Source organism: Nannospalax galili, unplaced genomic scaffold (genome assembly GCF_000622305.1).
Source record: "Nannospalax galili isolate Female #2095 unplaced genomic scaffold, S.galili_v1.0 scaffold661, whole genome shotgun sequence".
NCBI lineage: Eukaryota > Metazoa > Chordata > Mammalia > Rodentia > Spalacidae > Nannospalax > Nannospalax galili.
The window spans coordinates 399976-422102 of NW_008345457.1; the positions used below are offsets into that span (position 1 = coordinate 399976).

Genomic DNA, 22127 nt, shown 5'->3' on the forward strand with positions numbered 1-22127 from the left:
CCTCTGCAAGAGCATCCAGTGCTCTTAATGACTGAGCATCTCTCCAGCCTAATTCTATTTCTTTGGGATGGACACCATATTTCCTTCCACTGGTTTATGTACAATTTTCTTTAGAAAACACTGGCAAGTAATAACTATTCACAAACTATACCAAATGTTAAAATATATCCTGTATCAGCAATACTTATCAGAAATATTTTTTTTTAAAAATCAATTTTTTCCAAATTGGTACTTCTTCATAGATCCAACCAAAGGGAAGAAAAATTAGCTGGATAAATGCTGAGAGAAGTCATTTTAACACATCATCCTGATGTGCTCAACACCCCAAAACAGACAGCCTGCAAAGAACTCTTACTTGTGAGGTGGTGGTGGTTCCTCCAGAGGCTGAGCCATTAGGCCTAATCGTGACGGTTGCTGTCCTGGGCTGGAATGAAGTAAAGGTTTGCTGACTTGGACCTGTAGTTGATGGAATGATGCCCAGAACTTTCTGCTGTACTTGGACAACGCCTTAAAAAAAGATGAAGAAGGCATGAACAATCATCCCTTTGAGGAAAAGCAGGACATGTTGCTTGGTTTCTGAGGAGAAACTATGTGTGGCAGGGATTCATACTGGGATACACAGAATGTGCGATCTGACGACGGAATCAGTGAAGAGGGAATGAAGAATGGTGACAGTATGATCTGGCGAATGTGAACTCAAACTCTTCACGTTTCCCTTACCTCCTTGTGTTGCCGGCACATTTACAGCGACAATCTTGCTGTTTGCAGGAAGTGGCAGTTTGGTAATTACTTTTCCTGCCACAGTGACGGGATTGCCTGTAATTTGGAACGTCTGACCTGTGCTGGCAATGGTGGTAGCAGATGTGGCGGCTGTGCTGGTGGCTAATGGGGTATAAGACATTTAATAAACTTTAGATTTAAAATAACCAGCAGCATAGTGATGTCTAGGGAGGGCACCAACGCATGAAATGTGGCTCATTTGTATTCTTAATAAAACATTCCTCTCTAAGCAAGTGCACTCTGTGGATGTTGAGGTGAAAGGACGGATAAGCAGCAGTGCTACAGAATATCATGGACAGCACCTGTAACAAACCAGCCTCACAGCTTCAAGAAATGGTGCATTTCCATAGGGAAAGGGCTAACGATGTTTTCTGTGACGGAAAACAATGGTCTTGTTTAGTCATGGTACCTGAATTGGATTGGCCTTGCTTCACCCATGTGGCAAAGGTTTGATGGAAGTTCTTGTTTTGCTGGAATGTGACTGTGGCTGGAGATCCAACTTTGGTAGCAAGGACCATTTTAGTTCCAGGGGTGACTGAGCCACTCAGTGGAGCCACCATAACTTTCTGAGCTGGAGAGATGGTGCTGGTTGTACTGTTTGTTGGGGATGTGGTAGAGGTTGCGATGACTGCAGGTTTCTGCTGCTCCAACCGCTTCTATACAAGGCAGGGGGAGGATGGAAGTGGAAGTGTTCTAAATCAAAAAATGCCTTTCTGCCCAAAGTCCAGCCACAATACCAGCACCCTAAGAAACTGCATGGATTTCCGGGATGTCTAACTTCCACAGAGACGATATGCCCATGCAAATTTACCCCTGAATTTCTTCACAAAGGTACTATTTCGAAGTCTCTATACCATAAGTTTGTTCACAAACAAAAAAATTAAAACCATCAAAATGTTCTGTCTATCCAATACTCAGTTTTCAGCATGACGACAAAGCTGAGTCATTTTAGAGACAGAACACCATGCTGCTCAGTGTGGACTTAGCCAAAAGAAAGTACGGGGCTTCTCTTGTATTCTGGGAGCTCGGATTATCGACTCTTAAACAACATGATGGTATTTTCTAAACAATTCAAGCTGGCAAACATGCAATCAAGCAGGATGAAAACTGCAAAACTATTTTGAGACTTTGTTGTTTGTTTGTAGACAGGGTCTCAATCTGTAGCCCAAGCTGACTTGGAATTTACTATATAGCTCAGACTGGTCTTGAACGGGTCCCTGCCTCAGGCTCCCAAGTACTAGGATTACTTTATACACTATGCAATTCAAGAATTTTTTCATAAAAGTACGTTAGAGTCTTTTATACTCAAGGGACTAATCTTTGTAAAACCACAGGGTTACTAGGGGTGTAGCTCAGTTGGTAGAGTGCTTGCCTAGCACATTAAAGGTTCTGGGCTTAGTACTCAGCAATGCAAGAAAAAATTGAAGATAAAATAAAGAACTGGGTGTGGTAGGCACACTTGTAGGCCCAGCTCTCAGGAAGTAGAGCCAGGAAGACTGAGAATTCAACCTGGGCTACATAGCAGAACCGTCTCTAAGAAACAACCCAGATCAAACCCAAACAAAAACAAAAGAGATAAATAAAAATATCACCAGTAGTCACTAAAGGTGAGCAAACTTAGGCTTAGACAGGTTGTACAAATGACCTTAGGGCACAGTGCTAGCTCACAATGGAGGTGTGATTAAGTCCACTAAGATCCAATCAAGAGGGTACGACAGGAGGATCGCCATCCTGAATTTGAGGATGGCCTGAGATAAACAGTGACACTCTGTCCCAAAACAACAAACAAGAGCTGGGCAGGATGGCTCATGCCTGTAATCCTACCACATGGGAAAATGAGAGAGGACTTTGAGGACAGCTTGGGCTACATAATGAGATTCTGGCCAGTCTGAGTTACAGTAATACAGTGTCTGTCTCACAAGACAAAACCAAACTCTACTAAGACCAAATTCCATTTCTGGACTATTTTTTGCACACAGCCCATGTACTTGATGATAATGTAAAGTACTTCATACAGATGCTCATTTATCAGAAGGGAAGTTGTTCAGTTTTGCATGCTTAGAGATGTCATCTGACTGAAGCAAAGAAACAGAATACATATTGAATACTGATTTACTGAGAGGATATGCCCTCAAAACCGAAAGTGCTACTTGAAAAGAAATACAGATGCGACATTAGGTATGTTAGAGATGAGAAAATACACCTATCAAACGAAAAACAAAGCAACCAGCCAGTTGTTAATAGGACAAATGCTTTTGATTCCCAAGAAATTGTCCATGACAGAAATATGTACAGAATCCAAAGGCTGTTCTCTCAAATTTTAAGTGAAGAGAAAGATCTACAGTAAACTGAAAGATATGTAAGAATTTGAAAAATACTTAATAAAACTTAAGAAAAAAGAACCTTGGATCAAAAACTTTGGGTTACAGAATTAATATTAAGTGAGTTTATAAAATTTTGTAAATGCTATAGATTTGTAGAATGTGTGATTTTAAATATATTCTTATCTGTATCCTTTAAGTATATATGTTCAATAGAAATAAGCATCTTTTCAATTTCAAATATGTTTCCCATATGGAAATGCCAAAAAATATCAAGTCTCACTATCATGCATTATAACAAACTCAGCCCCTTGGCACAGCTGATTTTGCATAGACTACAGAGTTGTTCACATTTGAATTTGCCAGGAAAAAATTTCTGGAACCTACCCAAAAAATTAATGGTAATAAATAGAAATTTTATCATACTTTCATGTATCAGAGATATTTTCAAGCAATGAAATATGAAGTACATTTGAAAAATATCCATCATGAATATATAATCCCTGGGCATCTGCCGTGCTTGAATCTGGCTGCTGTCCAGTGGCCCATGGTGGCTCCCCGTCCCGGCCTTGATCCCCCACCACCTTCTTTAACTGACCTTAGTCTGCTGCTCGACTGCTTGTGCCTTTTCTTTCTCCACTCTGCAGAAAAAAAAAGGAATACCTTATACAAAAGCACAGATCTATTTCCATTTTAAAGATAAACGTTAATTAGAAACTTGTATGCAAATATTTTAAAAAGATTAATTAAAAGGAACTGAGGTATAACATCAAAAGTTAGAAAACAGAACCTTAATAAATTATCCATAGCTAGTACATAAAATTAAAAGCTGAAGTAAAATTAGCCAGAATGTACCAAAACGGACTATTAATGAGAATTCTCTGCTTCTGAAGCACTAAAACGTCTGAAGAGGAGTTAACCTTTGGATTACCTCTCAGCAAAAGCCCTGATCTCCCACAGCTCCAGCTCTTCTTCTGCTACCCAGGTTTCAATAATAACAGGGCCAGTCTGCTTGGGTGTTTCTGGCCTCTTTGGCCGCAATGCACTTGAACGAAGGCCTTTCCGCTGAGGTGTAGGTGTTTCTTTAGAAAAATCAGAGTATATTCAGGAATGTATGTTTTAGAAATAGAGAACCTTCTGACATCTCATCTAGTGAAGCACAATCTCTCCTCCTGCCTCCCCCAACAAAACTTTTCCTTCTTAACGGGCCAGATCCTGTAAACATTTATGACTGAGTAGGCTAAATGGTCGATAGGAAGAAGCAAGACGGCACTTGACTGAGTTAAGTGTGGCAGTGTTCCAATCAAACTTTGTTTGGAAAAAGCAGGCAGTGGTCAAGGCTCATGGGACGTGGCTTACTCACTCTGATAAAAAGGCCTGTGAGCCTTTATCCTACCCCTTTCTTGTGCCTTGAATTCTAATCCTAATCCCCAATCCACACATGGTCAAGAGCAATTCATACTTTGCACCCCAACATCCAAACTATTTCTTTAAAACATTTATGAACCATCCCTGAATCTCTGGAATAAAGCTGACTTGATCATGAAAAAAACAAAAAAACCCAACATTTAGCATGTTGGCGATTCTCTAGGAGGAAAGCTGAGCTGTGACACTGAGGAAGGAAACCCCAACACGCCCGGCAATACTCTGCCCAGAATCACTTTGGATGGCTTCCCCTTAGCCCAGTGAAATTTTGAAATGCCAAGGGGTCAATAAAAAAGAGACAGAGGCACCCTGGCAGGGAGAACATTCCCTACCCTGACATATAGTGTACAGCAAGCTGAGGCACAGCAGGGTGGCCATCTTTGAGAGGCTCACCAGGAAGTGAACAGCCCACGAAGAAGGGGGTTCCTTGCTCCTGCCTTGTTTGCTCTGCTCCTTGATTTCTTTCTCCCTAACAGCCCTTTATGTTTCATTTTGTTTTGAGACAAGGTCTCTTCGTGTAGTCCCAGCTAGCCTGGAACTGGCTACACAGACCAGGCTGGACTCAATTTCACAGAGATCTGCTTATCTCTGCTTCCTGGCTTTAGTTTTTTTTTCTTGAGACTAGGTCTCACTATGTAAGCGGCAGTCTGGCCTCAAACTTGCCATCTTTCTGCTTCAGCCCTTGAGTGCTGGCATTACAGGTCTGCACCACTAAACTCGCTAATACTGCCTTCCTCAAAAGGCGAAACCAAACCTAACAGTAGTTTCACAGTTGAGTTGGCAATACGTATTTTCCCTTCATGGCACTGAGGAGTTTTGGTACATTTTCCCAATGTTAAAGGGGATCTGGCCCTACTAAGAGCATATAAAATCTCCCAATTATAAGATTTAGACAATATAGACTAAGAGGGACAAGCACTGAGTCTTGCGACATGTTCAGGGGAGCGAAGCAGGACATCCCAGGAAGTAGCAGAGAAGGATGCTGGGGTGTAAGGCTGTGTCTCTGCTACTGATGGAGCTACTTATCTGGGGGCTAGGACACCAGTTCCGCTACGCTGGAATTCCATTCTTTCTCTGGACAGATGTTCCCTTTTTGGAACACTTTCAAAATGAGTAGAGTCCAAGTCATTACTCACTAAGACTAATTTTGAAGTTAATATAATCAGTTTTTAAAAATTCAATGTAGCATGGCGTGGTGGTGCACGCCTTTAATCCTAGCACTCGGGAGGCAGAGGCAGGTGGATCTTTGTGAGTTCAAGGCCAGCCTGGTCTACATAGTGAGTTCCAGGACAGCTGGGGCTACAAGGAGACCTGTCTCAAAAAGACAAAAAAAAACAACACTTAACTCAGGTAGCACTTGGTTCCTTTTGTGTTCCGTTAGCACTGCTTGTCACAGTCTGACTTGCTCAATTTATTGCACATTGTTCTGGCTCCTTTCCCATCCTGTTGTCTACTTTGTGGCCAATCTACTCTTTATTGGGAAGTAACCAAACTCAAGTCTGAACTGTGCTTTTTGTCAGAAGCAATGTGTTCGGGAGAACACCCTGGAGGTGGCAATAAAATGAGATTGTTGTTAGCTGCCATGTGGGTGCTGGGATTCGAACCCGGGTTTTCTGCATGAACAGTCAGTGTTCTTATCTGCTGAGCCACCTCTCCAGACCCTATTTTAAATTTTTTGTATGTATAAGTGTATTGCCTGCACGTATGTAAGTGCATTGGTGTCATGCAATGCCCATGGAGGTCCCAAGAAGGTGCTGGATGCCCCTGGTATCTGCAGAGGCTGAGAGAGCCGGAGAACTGTAGCTAAGGATGGGTGTTAGCTGTCATGTGGTGCTAGGAACTGAACTTGGGTCCTCTGGAAGAGCAGCCAGTGCTCTTAACCCTTTTTAAATTATTTCTGTCTCAAGTAGTTTACATTAGTTTGGAGTTTGTTTTTGGAAACAGCATCTTACTCTGTAGCCTCATGGCAACCTTCCAGCCTCAGTCTCTCAAATATTGGGATTACAGGAGTGAGCTGCACCAGTTTTATTTATATATATACAAGTTAAACAATTAAGGAAACAACTTTTACTAAATTTCAATTAATTAAATACATGGCTAACAAGTCAGTAATGACGGAATTCTTTCTACTGCTTACCTTTTGGTGCTTCTGGGATTCCGATGGGGCAAATGATCTTCCGGACACAGTACTCAGAACGAATGCCATAAGGGCCAACATCTCGCCTTTTAATTATTTCCGTGGTTGTGATTTCAGTTTCAGAAGTTTCTATGGGAATTGAATTTACATACTATTAATAACCTGAAATACAAAGGAATTAAAACACAGGGCATCTGGTGCTTCTTAAAAAAGATACGAATATGGAATGTACTTTCAGAAACATCTCGTTTACTGCCTAGAGAACCACTGTGGGACAACGCAATGAATTTCTCCCATAGAAAAAAATTTTTCATCTTTTGACTTTGGTAAACTTTTACTGCTTGTTGTTTAAGCCAGGGTTCTCACTATGCTTAGGCTGATCTTCCCTCCTCTTTGGATACATGGTTGGTCTCCCAAGTTGACCTGGAACTTAATATGTAAGTCCAGGCTGGCCCCAAACTTGTGGCGATCCTCCTGCCTCAGCCTGGAAGGCAGGAAGGAACATTTCTAAAGCAAACAAAGTGATACAAGGTCCAACTTAGCTCCAAGTGGCAGCACTCAGCCAAAACAATAAAGGAACTCCCAGGAGTCTCGGGTTAAATGACGTATACTCTGCCATAGTAAGTATCATTTAAAAATTTAGTTAGGTTTGTGTGAATACTCATGTAATAATCTAACTCTTCCCCTTGACCTTGATTTTGACACATGGCAATCTAATGCAAAATTATAATTTTGATAAAGGTCAAATGCAGTGAATGGCCAAAGATTTGAAAAAATATCTTATTATTTTTTATTTTATGTGTATGAGTGCAATGCCTGCATGTATGTAAGTGCACACATGTCATAAAATGCTAGCGGAGGTCAGAAGAAGGTGTCAGATCCCCAGAACTGGAGTTACAGTTGTTGGCTGACATGTAGGTGCAGGGAATCGAACCTGGGTCCTCTGCAAGGGCAGTCAGTACTATTGACTGCTGAGCTACATCCTATCCAGCTGGCCAAAGATTTTATGTTTTTTCCCCGCCTCCTTCAATGCTGGGGTTGAACGCAGAGCCTTGTACGTGTTAGGGCTGAGCTACAGTTGAAGACTTTTTCAGTTTCTTTGTTTGGTTTTGAGACATGGTCTTATTAATTATTCAAGCTGGCCTTGAACTCACTCTGTAGCCTAAGCAGGCCACTGATGAGATCCTCTTGCCTCAGCCTTTAAAGTAGCTGGGATTACAAACCTGAGCTACCAGGTCTGGCTGGCTTATTTATTTATTTATTTATTTATTTATTTATTTATTTATTTATGAGATGGTCTCACATAACCCAGGTTGGCCTTGAACTCAGGTAGGGATGACCTTAAACTTTTGATCCTCCTGCCTCCAGTTCATGAGTACTGGGATTACAGGCCTGAACCACTATACCCAGTTCATATGGTGTTAGGGTATGAAACTAAGGGCCTCATGTATGCAAGGTAGGCACGCTACCAACTGAGCTACATCCTCAGCCCATATCGTTTAAACTTAAAATCCAACTCCCTTACCTGTCCGTGTAGTCCCTCCTCCTGGAGGAGCCTTTGCTGCCATGTCATCCCATCTCAAACTGGCCCATAGCAATCGTAACATCAGGCTCACTCCTGCTAAGGACTTCACGGTCTGAAGTCTATACCTGAAAGAACAACCCAAATCAAACCATACATGAACACACAAACACACACATTCACACTCTTTTTTCTTTCTCTCGACTAAATTGAAGCATGGTCCCAGGTCCTCATTATGACCCCAGTGCCTATAACAGCTCTGTACACTTTGGTGGTTTAAGTTCTTCAAAAGAATAACTTTTTGTTCCTAGGATAGCATGCATCTAACATTTTAAAATTTTCTAGATTAATTTCCAATGACATAAAAATACGTAGAGTTTGTCTCCTTAAAAAAAAAAAACAGTTAAGACAACAATTTTAATATTAATCGAATTCTAAACTATCTGCAAGAAAATCATGACAGAAAATAAAAATACCTATCTGTGAAAAGAGTCTGAGGATAAAATCATGATCCAATAGTTTTTGAGAAAACCAAAAAAAAAAAAAAACTGAAAATGCTTACATTTTCTCAAAGAGTAAAACAAAACAAAAACACTTTGCAAATATAAGAAGACCTTTCCAAACTGAAAGGAAATTTTGTACACAGTGATTATTCAAACCTGAACCACTGGACATGAACACTGCACAGACTTGCAACACTAACAACGCTAGTGTATTTTTGGAATCTGGCTATCAGCAAAAACAGTACTAGAAAATGTACAATGCTTTATGAGCTACTAATCTCAAGAAAAGGGAAATCTCTGTTCTTCCTTAAGCACTGTGTGAAGTTAGTATTCATCTCTTTTAAAAAACTAAAAGCACATCTAAAAATGAATTTACTCAATTGCAATGAATATTATGCCCTAAAATGGAATCCACTATGACACATACTAAAGCCGCCTCGGACCTGGAGAACTATATCCTCTGTGGGCATTCTCGCGCTACATAGAATGCAAATACTGGCAAAGTACAATTTAGAGGAAGTCTAGCCGATGAGAATAATGTCTTCTAGTAACAGAGGTTGTCAGTCAATCTAAGACGTCCTTGCATTTGAAAGGTGATGCTTTCTACTGTTACTATTCTGAAAAACTGAGCATGAGAAAGGCAAGCTCTAGTTAATTTGCCAATTACTATCTCCATCCATGGCATGCTCCTTTCTTCCTGTTAACACCCTGTGAATCCTTGGATACGGACAGAACCCTTAAGAGTGTAGGGATAGTCTGATAGGGGAGAAGTCTGTCATTTTCAGATCAGACCATACCCTATAGAAATTCTCAGGGAACTCTGGTGGGGGTGGGGGTGGTTAAGCATTTATACAGAATGAAAAAAGCTAAAGAATAAAAGTTGATTCTCAGCCCCCGCCCAAACTTGCTCTCTAGGGTCAAACAATAATATCAAATTCTCTGTTTGCCTCTACCCTCCAAACTGGGGATGGAACACAGGGCCTTGAGCTACAAAGTAAGTACACTATCACTGAGCTATATCCCTAACCTCAAAAGGCAACTCTAAATAAAATATAGAGACTACAGCTCACATTATCAGTTTGCTTATTCATTTATCCACTCATTCATTCAAAAGACAGTTCAGTGCCACCCATGTGTTAAGACTATGAGAAAGAAACTGGGGTACAAAGAAGTGGATTTACTCCATTACAAGGTGCTGTATGAGACGACAAAAGGTTTGCCATAGTCTCAAAGGACAGGCTAAGAGAGTTCACTGAAGGCAAGGGGCACACACATCCTAACGAACAGTGTGCTCTTGCACACTCTTCTGAGACACCAAGTCCAGAGTCAATATGGACAGAGGGAAGGGGTGCATATGTATGGATAATGATGAAACTTACACGGGAGAAGCCAGGACAAGCTGGGCCAAACTGAAGGCTTAAAGAACAGCAGTGAAAACTACGTAAGGCCTCCAATACTGAACAGGTGGGAAAGAGAAATACTTCTCACTGAGTGATCCCTGGGTGACAGGCACTTTCTGTGCCTTTCTACACACTAGTAAGTAGCTTACTCAGAATATTCCCAGCACTGACGGACATTTTAGCATGAGCCCTCTGGCAGCACTGTGGAGGACAACTGCCAGTTCAAAGTGACAATGAAACAGAGTTAGGGCCTGGGGAAAAAGACAGTGCAGAGGATCAAAGAGGTTCTGTTGCATCCACGAAACAAGTTTCGATTTTTCCATAGTACTCAGCCTTAATCTTACATTTAAAAAATAACACACAAAGGGGCTGGAGAGATGGCTCAGCAGTTAAGAGCACTCACTGACTGTTCTTGCAGAGGATACAGGTTCGATTCCCAGCACCCACATGGCAACTAACAACTGTCCATAACTCCAGTTCCAGGGAGATTCGAATCCAGGGGATTTGACATTCTCTTCTGACCTCGGTGGGCACTGCATGACACAGGTACACTTGCATACATGCAGGCAATACACATACACATAAAATAAAAATGATCAAAAAAATTAAAAATAAATAAATAACACACATGCAGTTGGGCCTGCCTGTAATCCTAGCTACTTGTGAGGCTGGGGTGGGGGGCTGCTTGAGGTCAGGAGTTTGAGACCAGTCTGGGTCACATAGCTAGACCCCAGCCAAAAAGAAAGACTAAGACATGAGCTACCTGTAGCATGCTTAGCTTCTACTCTAAGCAGCAAACATCTGATCCAAATGTTGGTGCAAAAATGCATTTTACATGCATAGTTTTATAGCAATATTTTAATGTACTCTAAAATCAAGAAGAACATTTTTTTAGCCATATTTCCATTAGATAGAAGGGACTATATTTCAGCTTCAGCCAGTTAAAAACTTAGCATGTGTTTGAAGGCAACTGCCTATTAAAAATACACAGGAATGTATTTCTATTAAAAAGAGAGAGACAGAGAAATTAGCTGGGCATAGTGGCACACACCCACACCTTTAGTCCCAGCACTCAGGAGGCAAAGGCAGGTGAATCTCTGTGAGTTCAAGGTCAGCCTGGTCTACATAGTGAATTCCAGGTCAGCTGGGGCTACAGAGAGACCCTGTCTCAAAAAAACCAAAAAAAAAAAAAAAAAAAAAAAAAAAAAAAAAAAAAACCCTAAGAAATTTGACTGTGCCAGTGCATATCGAAACATCATTAAGGCTCCTGAAACCTGGCCATATGGAAAAGGACCCTAGAGCACTGTGGATTAAGACTGGGGCCTAATTTTCCCCAAGGGTCCCGCGGGACTACCATCAGAGCAGAGAGAGGAGAAAGGTCAGCCTCCAGCCACAGCATCTTAATTCAACTACTCTCACACATTAACTTTTCCAGTGGCAAGTTACCTACAGGACAGTCAAGGACACATTTTGGGACTACTCTCAACGAAGACAGCAGAAAAGTGCAGAGTAACCCTACAAATCCATCAACTGCAATGAGGAGTTTCTTGATTCCCTGCAGGATTCTGCAAACCCTTCATTGCACACTTCTAGGCAGTGTGCAATGCAGTGATGATAGCTTACTTCAAATCAAATGATGAGGTCATACACACTATGAGGGGTCACTATAGTGAATTCATTCCTTCAGAGACAATGCTGGTTTACATCGTTTTTTTTTTTTTTTTTTTTTTTTTTGTGGTCTTTTCTGATACGAACTAGCTGACAGTGATATAAATGACACAAAAAGTGTGATTTTTTAACTTGAACAAATTGGAAACATCAAGACACACCAAAACAAAGTCTCATGAGAAATGACGGGTGCTCAGAAACGTGCTGACAAGATAATGTAAAATCTAACTGCGACTAAGAGCAGTCCTGCTTTCTAGCATGGTCCCCAGCTCTTTTCTTTCTTAAAGTTTATGTTCCACCTCTTCCAATTATAAAGGGTGAAAAGACAGGGAAAGAGACAGGAAAGGGGGCCAGGTATGGACAAATAGGAGAAATGCAACATAACACATACCGACTGATTGGGAGAGGAAACCAAGCACTGCTCCTAACCTTGTCTCTCTGTCGTCACAGGCAAATAATTATGTACCCATAAGAGAACTTTAGGATCCCTCCCAGTTCACAACTGTCAATATTATACATACTTGTGATTTGTTCCCCAAACATAGAGTGCCTAGAACATTTTAAAATTAGGACTATTCCTGGGTTTAAAAGAATTCCTAAGGAATTTACAGTCTATCTTTTCTCATATAAATAACAGAGAATTCCAAAACATGCTTATTATGCAAAAAAATTATACTACTGACATGACGGGCTTCATGAAATTTACAGGTTTATTTGCTTATGTCTCATGTTTTCATGTACCACCTCAGAGAAATAAATCCAAACATTCTAGAAGTTGGTGATAATCCAATTCTGTGGTTAACTTGTTCCCAGAGCAAATAATATGCAATAACTTGGAAAGTTAGACCATAAAAATAACCAAGTTTGGCATGTTCTATTTGTCTTGTGAAAGTTAAAATGGAAATTCATGTTAAAAGATTCCCTTACATTTTAAGTCTTTAGATATTTTTTCTTAAGTCCATTTTTCCTAGGAAAACTTTTAGGTCTACCAGCTGTCTGAACTGGAAGTTTTTTGAATCTTATTTCTATTGCTGACTTTGACCGTTAAATAGATGATTCCCAACTGTCTCTCACTGTATTTTTTATAACTCTTTAAAGAGCTCCTCCCATTCCCAAATACACAGTGAAGTGCATACCTCCATGTGATACCAAAGGTCGGTCTAGGAGAAGGATACGGCCAGATATCCAAGGCGGGTTTTGCATTGTAATTGAAGTAAGGGACCTCTCGGATTCCTCCTTTTCTGGCCAGCTTTTTCAAGTCATCATTGGGCAACACAAATATGCTTTTTTTGCTGCTCTTGGTAACAAACTTCCTATAGGATGGCAGGGCTGTACCCGAACGCGTCTTCTTCGGTCTGGAAAATTTCATCAGTTTCACTTTGTCTCTTGTGGAATACTCTTTGCTCACCGTCATAGAGGTCACCAGTGTGCCTCCTGCAGTGGTCAAGGAGTCTGTCACTGTTGTGGTGATGACAGTTTTGCTCTGCTCCTTTACAGAGATGATATCCACACCGCTGTCTGTACAGGGTGTAGAGAGCTTTGTTACAGTGGTAGTGGTGGTTGTGACAGTGGATTTGGCACAATTTTCTGTGGAAGACACCACAGTCTGTTTGTCACCCTGTGCTACCTTGATCACGGTTTTTGACTCTGTAGCGACTGTGGATGTCATTGTGGTGACTTCTGTGATGACTGTTTTTCTTTTGGATTCTCCACTGACATTTTCATCTTTGCTAGTGGACAGACCATTTTCATCTGTGAAGTCATTACTGAGGTTAGATTCCTCTCCAGAAGTAACAGGAGATGGAGTAACTTTCTTGACCTCTGGGGTTTCAGTTTCCATATATTCCACCTGATTAAATGAGTTGCTTTCTGGACAAGAGGGTGGGGGCGAGGTTACCTGGGTACTGTCAGACTCTTTGGTTGATGACAGGGTCTCGAGGCTATCTCGGTAGTTACCTTCAGTGTCTGAAGAACTCAGCAAACATGAGTTGGTTTCTGAATTGTTTCTTTCATTAAAATCTTCCATGATGACGTCACCATTAACAAATGGCTTAATAACAGATTCTTTAACAGACTCTGACCTAATATTTCCAGGGATTATTTTATTGATATTATTGACCTTTGGTTCAACATTACCACTTCCTACTTTACTTCCCGAGATTTCCTTCAAGCATTCCCCTTTCAAATGCACTTTAGGTTTATTATCTTTGCCATTAATTTGAAATTTATTTGCTTTCTGTCCTTTCTTTTCAGGCTCTCGGTTTTCATTATTCTTTTTGTCAGTGGTATTTTTTAGACTTATTTGATCAACACTTTTATTAAATGGTCTCTCATCGAGTTTCTCGTGTTGACTTATTTTTTTACCATTTGCCTCAGTTACTTTACCTTGTACCTTGTCATCAGAATTTTCAGTGGACTTAGAAACAAACTCGTACTTCGAAGGCTCTATGCTTTCGACACCTTGTTCTGGAATCGTGATCTGATCAGAAATCCTTTCATTGCTATTCTGAACAATCATATCTTCTTCGCTGCTATCCTGAATAGACATGGTATCAGAACTATTTTCCACAGTGCTATTGTATTCAGAGTCACAGCCTAGTTTCCCATCAAGGTTCATTCCTTTTGGGAGGGACTGGGCATCTTTGTCACTGGTGCTTTTAGGTACTGATGTAGGTAAAGTACTCTTAGAAGAAGAAGTAATGGTGCCATTATCTTCCTGTAGGGGTGATTTTCTATTTTTATAGATCAAAGTACCAATGTCATCTGGTTTGGAATCATCAATGAAGTAATCACTTCCTTTTGTTTTAGTCTGATTTAGTTGAGGTCCTTTACTGGCAGGTTCAGAGAGACTGGTATCTATGTCATTTTCAACAGAGTTTTTCTGTCTCTGATCACATGGCTCAGGATTCTGAACAGAGATATCATCTAATACTTGATCTTTTGGACAGACTTTTTTGTTTGTGGTAAGTCTAGGATCACTGACGTCAAGAACTGAGGAATCACTTTGTGAGCACTCTTGCATGGAGTCCTCGGGCTTAGCACTACTTACACTATGGCTCTGTTCTTGGTCAGTGAAGTCACTCTGACACCCTTCTTTTGCTTTTGATGTTACAGGTGATTCGGAGAGACTTTTCAAAGAACTTGTAGAAGATTTTCCTGTTCCCTTAATTCCATTCTCCAGCTTCAATTTTTCAAGGCGCTGTTTTTCCTCCATTGTAAATTGTCTAATTCTCCTTTCAAGAAGTCCGTCTAGCTTGGATGATTTTGTTTTCTTCTTGTAACTAGTCCTTAGATGGAAACCCTCACTGACATTGACCACATCTGCTTGTGCACTTTCCTGACAGTTTACATGAGACTCTGGTTTCATGTCATCGATCTCCATTGGTTCTTCCTTGAAGGGTTTGTCATTATCAGCATCTAAAAGTTCTTTTACATCTGTGAAATAAAGACATCAAAAAAAGCGTAAATTTTACTCTGAGATGAGAAATTCATGAGACTATTTCAACTTTTAGAAGTAGTTATTTTCTTGAACTTCTGATGATCCTTTTTGACTCTGTATCTTGAGTACTAGATTAGAAGTGTGTGCCACTATGACTGGACTTACTTTGTTCTTTGCTAACTTTTTCCTTTTTATTATTAAAAAACACTTAAAACTAAGTATTTGATTTGGGCAGAAAAGACACTATAGGAATGTGTGGGGACGAAATGATAGATAATCCTTGGTATGTCATGGAGTCAGTCAGTGGTTATACCAGAAACATATACAGAGTCTTACTCTGGAGGCCAGGCTGGCCTCAGACTCAAGACCATCCTTCTGCCTCACCCTCCTAGTGCAAGGATTATAGGTGTGAACCACCATGCCTTGTTTACCCTATTTTTTGAAATTTTTATTAATTATCTATTTTTATATTTATGAATGTTTTACCTCCAAGTATGTAAGTAGGCCTGTGTATGTAATACTTAAGGAGGCCAAAAAGGGCTTCAGATTCTCTGGAACTGGAGTTATGAGTGGCTATTAGCCAGCATGGGTGCTGAGAATCGAACCCAGGTCCCCTCTGAGAGCAGCCAATGTTCTTAACCATTGAGCTATGTCTCCAGTCCTAGACTATGTATTTTATTCATAGATGTGTATGTTTGTTCAGGTGCTGGTATGTGTGTATAAGTACATGTGGCAGCCTGAGGCTGACCTCAGGACTTCTTTTTAATCAGTCTCCACATAATTCCCTGAGGCAGGATCTGTCATTTAAACCCAGTGCTCACCAATACAGATAGTTCAGCTAACCAGCTTGCTGAGGATTACCTTCTGAAAGCTGGAATTACAGGTGGGTCCCACCTTGCTCACCTGGCATTTCCAGGTGAACTCTGGGCACAGGAACTCCAGTCCTCATGCTTAAGAATCAAGCACATTATGCAGTGAGCCACCCCCCCATAAGCTTTTTTTTTTTTTTTAAGAAGCTTTTTACATTTTTAATAAAAATGTCTTTTATTCATTCATCTCACTGGCCCCAAAAAAGCTTTTCATGACAATGTTAGTTTCCCAACAAGTTAAAACAAGAGGTTATTATGTAATCTAGTGATTCCACTCTTTGGTCTGTCTCAAAGAAGTGAAAATCTGTGTCTATCCTTGCACTAGGAGGGTGAGGCAGAAGGATGGCCTTGAGTCTGAGGCCAGCCTGGCCTACAGAGTAAGACTAGATGTTTCTGGTAGTCCAACTGATTCCATGACACACACCAAGGACTATATATCATTTCTTCCCCACACATTCCTAAAGATGCCTTCTCTGCCCATATCAAACACTTAGTTTTAAGTGTTTTTAAATAACTATATAAAGAGCCACAGAGATGGCTCACTAGGTAACACTTATCACCAAGTCTCATGACTAGAGTTCAATCCCTGGAATAAACAAATGTTAAAAACCCCAAAACATGGGGCTGGAGAGATGGCTCAGTGGTTAAGAACACTGACTGCTCTTGCAGAGGATCCAGATTTGATTCCTAGCACCCATATGGCAGCCAACAACTATCTGCAACTCCAGTTCTAAGTGATCTAATGCCTTCTTCTGATCTCTGTGGACTTTGTATGACACAGGTGCACTTACACACATGCAGGCAATACACTCATAGACATACAATAAAAATAATACTCCCCCCAAAACCTTTGTGCATTAACGTTCACAGCATACACAACAGCTAAAAAGTAGAAAGAGCCTAAATGTTCACTCAACAATGACTAGATAGACAAAATGTGGGCTGTCAGCATGGTGGCAGGTTATTTGGAAATAAAAAAGCACTGATAAATACAGTATGGTGGAATGTGGAATCACCGTGCCAAGTTAAAGAAGTGCACACCAAAGCACAACAGATTGCTAATTCTATTTAAATGAAATGTCCAAAATAGGCAAACCCACAGAGAAAACACTAGTGGGGTGGAATAACCTGGAAGGATCAAAAAGTGGCTTATATTGATGCTTCTTTTGATGTGATGAAAACGGTCTCAAGCCGGGAGTGGTGGCGCATGCCTTTAATCCCAGCACTCAGGAGGCAGAGGCAGGCAGATCTCTGTGAGCTCTACATAGTGAGTTCCAGGACAGCTGGGGCTACAGGGAGATCCTGTCTCAAAAAAAAGACTCCCCCCCAAACAAAAAAAACGGTCTCAAATCGTAACAAATGTCTGAACACTTCTGTGAACATGCTATAGCACTTGCACTTTGGCAGGGTGAACTGCCCACTCCATGAGTCATGTTGTTTGAAAGAGGTGGTGCAGTACCTTGCTGGTAGGGGCCTGATGCAGGGCATTCTCATCACCTGGGGCTGCCCTCTCTCTGTATTTGACCCTGCTTACCTTGGTCTTTCTCCTCAGACATCTTGGAGACATCCATTTCAGCTTCGTCTGCTCCTTTTGTAGCATCTGAACCTTTTACCTCACCTTTCTCAGAATCAGATTCTGTCTTAATTTTTTTTGGACTTCGTGGACTTTTTCTTTTATCTGATTCATCCTTGTGTTCATCCACAATATTTTTGGCTAAAAAGAATCATACACATGGTAATTACATATATTCTTATATTAGTTTTTAATTTATCTTTACTTTTATTTTGCGTGTGTGTGTGGGGGGTGCCAAACAGGCCAGAAGAGGGCATCAGATTCCCTGGAGCTGGAGTTACAGACAATGCTGAGAACTGAACTTTGGTCCTATATAAGATCAGCAAGTGTGCCTTAACCTCTGAGCCATCTCTCCAGCCCCTTAATATTAGAATTTATCTAGTTTAGTAAAAACAACCCAGTACTGTCCAGTAAATATATTTCATTAATTCTCACTGAAAAACAGGACAACCAGAAGAACCATATGGTTCTGATAATGGTACCCCTACTGCAAGCCACAAGAACAGCCAACTCTAAATAATGTTTGGGTTTCTCTGTAACATTATTTTCATGAGCTGGAGGTGTAGCTCAGTGGTACAGTGCTAGTGTACTAGGCAAGGCCCTGGTATCACATGCACAGTAACAGTGACAATCCCGTTTCCTGTTCTGTACTTCTGTTTTTTGGCACATCAGATCATCCCTCACACCAGTAGAACAAGTAGCATTTCTTTTTATTTCATTTTGAATAATTTTTTTTAATGTGTATTGCCTGTGTGTACCCGTGTTGTACAATGCTGGCACAGGTCAGAGGAGGGTGTTGGATCCCTTAGAACTAGAGCTATGGATGGTTGTTAGCCACCATGTGGGTGCTGGGAATCGAATCCGGACCTCTGTAAGAGCAGTCAGTGCCCTTACCGCTGAGCCATCTCTCTAACCCCACAAGTTAGCATTTCTTTAGTGCCACTAGTCTTAACGGTACTGGTGGTAACTGTTGCTGTCATTTTCACATCTGAGCCTATGATAATGTGTACTGTTGCCTTCTGCCCTGCCACCACCTGAAGAAAAGCTCAAAAAGATCAAGTTGGTACTAAGTAGGTTAGAAACAGGCCCAGTATTTCAGTAATAGCTTAAATACTATGCTAAGGAAAAGGAACATAAATAAGAACTGCAAAGAAGATAACCAATTTGTCTGTTGATAAGCTGGGTCTCATTCTGTGCCCTGGCTACCCGTACTCACTACGTAATCCAGACTGCCTCCTGCTGCCTGCCTCTCCTCTCCCCCTCCCCCTACAACTCCCCATATACCAATGCTGGAATTATATGTACGTGCCATCACACTGAGCTGATCCATGTGGATTTTATGACATAAACCAAGCCAGATACAAGTAAAGAGCTGTCTATAGTACGACATCAGTAACTAGAACAATATGAACACAGAACTTTACAACAATGGCCAGGCATAGTGGCGTATGCCTTTAGTCCCAGCACTCGGGAGGCAAATGCAGGCAGAACTCTGTGAGTTGAAGGCCAGCCTGGTTTACATAGTAAGTTCCAGGACAGCTGGGGCTACAGGAAGACCCTGTCTCCAAAAAAAAAAGACAAGGAAGCTGTTGGGACTTTACTATAATAATATTTAAAATGAACTTGGTAAGTTTTACTCCCGCAATTTCCAAAATAGGACTTTTAATTGAGCATCTACTATATGCAAGATGCTCCAAAAGTCACCATGATTAGTAGTGTTAATTGTCAGTCTGAAAGGACTTGCAATTATGTAAGAGACAGGTATCCAGATACACTAGTGAAGGATTTAGTTAGCCTCTGGGCATGCCTATGGGGAATTATTTTGATTAGGTTAATTGAGGAAGAAGACCTACCCACTGTGGGTGATACCAATCCCTGGGCTTAGATATTAAAGTCTTGTAAGTACAGGTAATTTTTAAAACTCTAGGATTTTATAATTAGGTAAACTCAAATAGCTATTTTTCACATGCTATTAAAAATTTCAGAAAATTACATTTATCTGAAACAAAGTCAATATGGAATTCTAAAAGAACTGATACAAACCAGAAGTAGTTCTATAGAAAACAACCTGTTACTCATGGAAATATTAAAGATTCATATTAACAACAACTATTAAAATAATACAGTGACTCACTTGCTTCCAATGTCTTCCTGTAGTTCACATTAGTATTGCCTGGTAATTTAGGAACAAACCTATACACGTGCGTTTTACTAATCCAGCTCCAGCCACCGTACCCTGTGACTCTGTATTCCTCCCCTTTCTGTTTCCAAACCTGGTAGAAATGAAAAGACAATGGTTAGACAGGCATGTGTGGTACATATACTGGCCAAATGCAAGTTAAGAATCAGGAAAACCGAGCCAGAGAGTAGGCTCCGCGGGTAAAAACACCCAAGCCTGGCAACCTGAGCTTGATCCCCAGGGCTCACGGGGTGGAAGGAGAGAAGGAACTCCTGCAAATTGTGCTCTGACCGCCACACACTTGTGAGCTCATGCCCATACAAATACACACAAGAAACAAATAACAGAACGAGGCAAATTAATTAAATTAACCAACTAATTCAATTTTCACCGGGAATCCAAGATTTATTAAGAAAGAAACAATACTCCCATTAAAATGTGGAATTTAACAAAGTTTTACATTTATCATTAGTTCCAACAGTTCCGAGGAACCCATGCTGACAAAATGACAAGCTGGGCTTCACCGCAGCTGTATTACAAGACCGTGACAAAAGCAAGGGGAAATAAGCATTCAAAGATCGCACAATAAACTATCAGAACTGCCTTCCGCCACTGAACACAGGAAAGATTACCTGGTGCTTAACTGGAAATGTGTACTTCACCCACGTGGCTTGCTGCATTGTTTCTTCCTCTTCTTGCTTTTTCTCCTTTTTTTTAACTTTCTCCTTCTCTTCCCTTTCAATTGATGTCATCCTATGTAACCTAATAGAAGGACAGAAAATGAATTTGCATTTACTTTTGAAAAGTCAGATACAAATGTGGTATTGAAAATAAGGCAGAAAACCGGGGCTGGAGAGACGGCTCAGCGGTTAAGGACACTGGTTGTTCTTGCAGAAGACCCAGGTTCGAATCCCAACACCCACATGGCAGCTAACAACTGTCCATAACTCCAGTTCCAGGGGATCCGAGAGCCTCTTCTGTCCTCCATGGCATTGCACGACACGGGTGCACTTACCTAAATGCAGGCAACACACCCGTACACATAAAATAAAAATAATAAAGGAAATATTTATAAAAAAGAAAGAAAAAGAAAATTAGGCAGAAAACCAAAGGTTGGTCAGTTACAACCCCAAAATGACATTCCCAAATGACAAAAATAAGTGGACGTATCGTTCCCTACCAGGAAGAATCAGAACAGAATCTGTAAAACCAAAAACCTTTCACCACCACCCTCAAAAGAAATACTTATGCTTTAGTCCTGTAACATCTGCACACAGGCGAACATTATGTATATCCTCACAGACCCATTAGAAGCAGTTTGACACCACATATACAACTCCAAAACTATGACTTTTAACCAGTGAATAACTATACTAGAATATCTTTCCAGATTTTTTTGGGTAGTGTGAAGGATTAAACTTAGGGCCTTGTGCATGATAGGCAAGTACTCGATCACTAAGCTATACTGCTAGCCTTTCCATATCACAATACCAGTATTTTCTTAATTAATTAAAAAATATTTGGGTATGGTGGCACAAGCCCTTAATCTCAGCACTTGGAAGGAGAGCCTAAAGCATGAGGATCTGAGTGTGACTCTATCTCAAAGAAAATAATCAAACTTCATCTCTCTCTGTCTACTGCCCACTCTGAGAAGGCGTTGCATCCTGTCACTATAGGACCTCAGTGTGCAATTCCTCGATGCTGCACACCATACACCAATCTCTGTAAGGTTCTGTAGACTCTCAAAAACTGCTGGGAGGAGGGAAGAGGGGTGGTGGCTCACTGTCTGCAACACCATGTCTCAATAACACTCTTTGGAACTAGGGCATGAAGCAAGCTCAGCAGCCTCAGCAAGGTGTACCTGACAGTCTCAGCTGCCAGGAGTAGGGTGTGGCTATGCCATCACCAAGTAAACGTTTTCACAGAGCTCTGGTAGACTTGGAGAGGCCAGCTCCAGCTCAGCAGCTTGCTGATGGAGAATGCTAGCTCATGTCTGTTCAGAAGACAAATAGATCCTTTGTCACCACCAAAAACAAAACCTTTGCTTAGCTCTGGTGTAATTTGGGAATATGTGCTCAGGTGAGTAAAACTCTACTGTTCTCCCTGCCACCAAGACAATCCTTATGGGGAGAGACAGCAACAGGAGGAGCCCTATAGGCCAGTCCTGTTAGCTGGGCACAAAGCTCCAGAAACCACTGCTGGCCTGGAGGCTCAAAGCAGCCCCCTCAGGATGGTATCATGCAGCATCCAGCTGTCACTCCATTCTACTCTGGTGAGTACAGCGAGTGACAGATTTCCTTCCATCTCTCCA

General features: G+C 41.0%; 1 protein-coding gene across 2 annotated transcripts in view; it reads right to left on the bottom strand.

Annotated features, from left to right (window-relative positions):
* Bptf (bromodomain PHD finger transcription factor) overlaps window positions 1–22127 on the bottom strand; it is a 128540-nt gene that overhangs the window by 33457 nt on the left and 72956 nt on the right. For both annotated transcript variants that reach the window (XM_008841615.3, XM_008841614.3), the window contains 10 exons: window positions 20449–20578; window positions 19772–19910; window positions 17599–17778; window positions 12893–15191; window positions 8189–8313; window positions 6664–6792; window positions 4033–4183; window positions 3700–3742; window positions 1190–1436; window positions 356–507 (listed from right to left, as the gene is read on the bottom strand). In XM_008841615.3, the coding sequence (XP_008839837.1) occupies window positions 356–507; window positions 1190–1436; window positions 3700–3742; window positions 4033–4183; window positions 6664–6792; window positions 8189–8313; window positions 12893–15191; window positions 17599–17778; window positions 19772–19910; window positions 20449–20578 (3595 nt within the window). The remainder of the gene's footprint in view (window positions 1–355; window positions 508–1189; window positions 1437–3699; window positions 3743–4032; window positions 4184–6663; window positions 6793–8188; window positions 8314–12892; window positions 15192–17598; window positions 17779–19771; window positions 19911–20448; window positions 20579–22127) is intronic.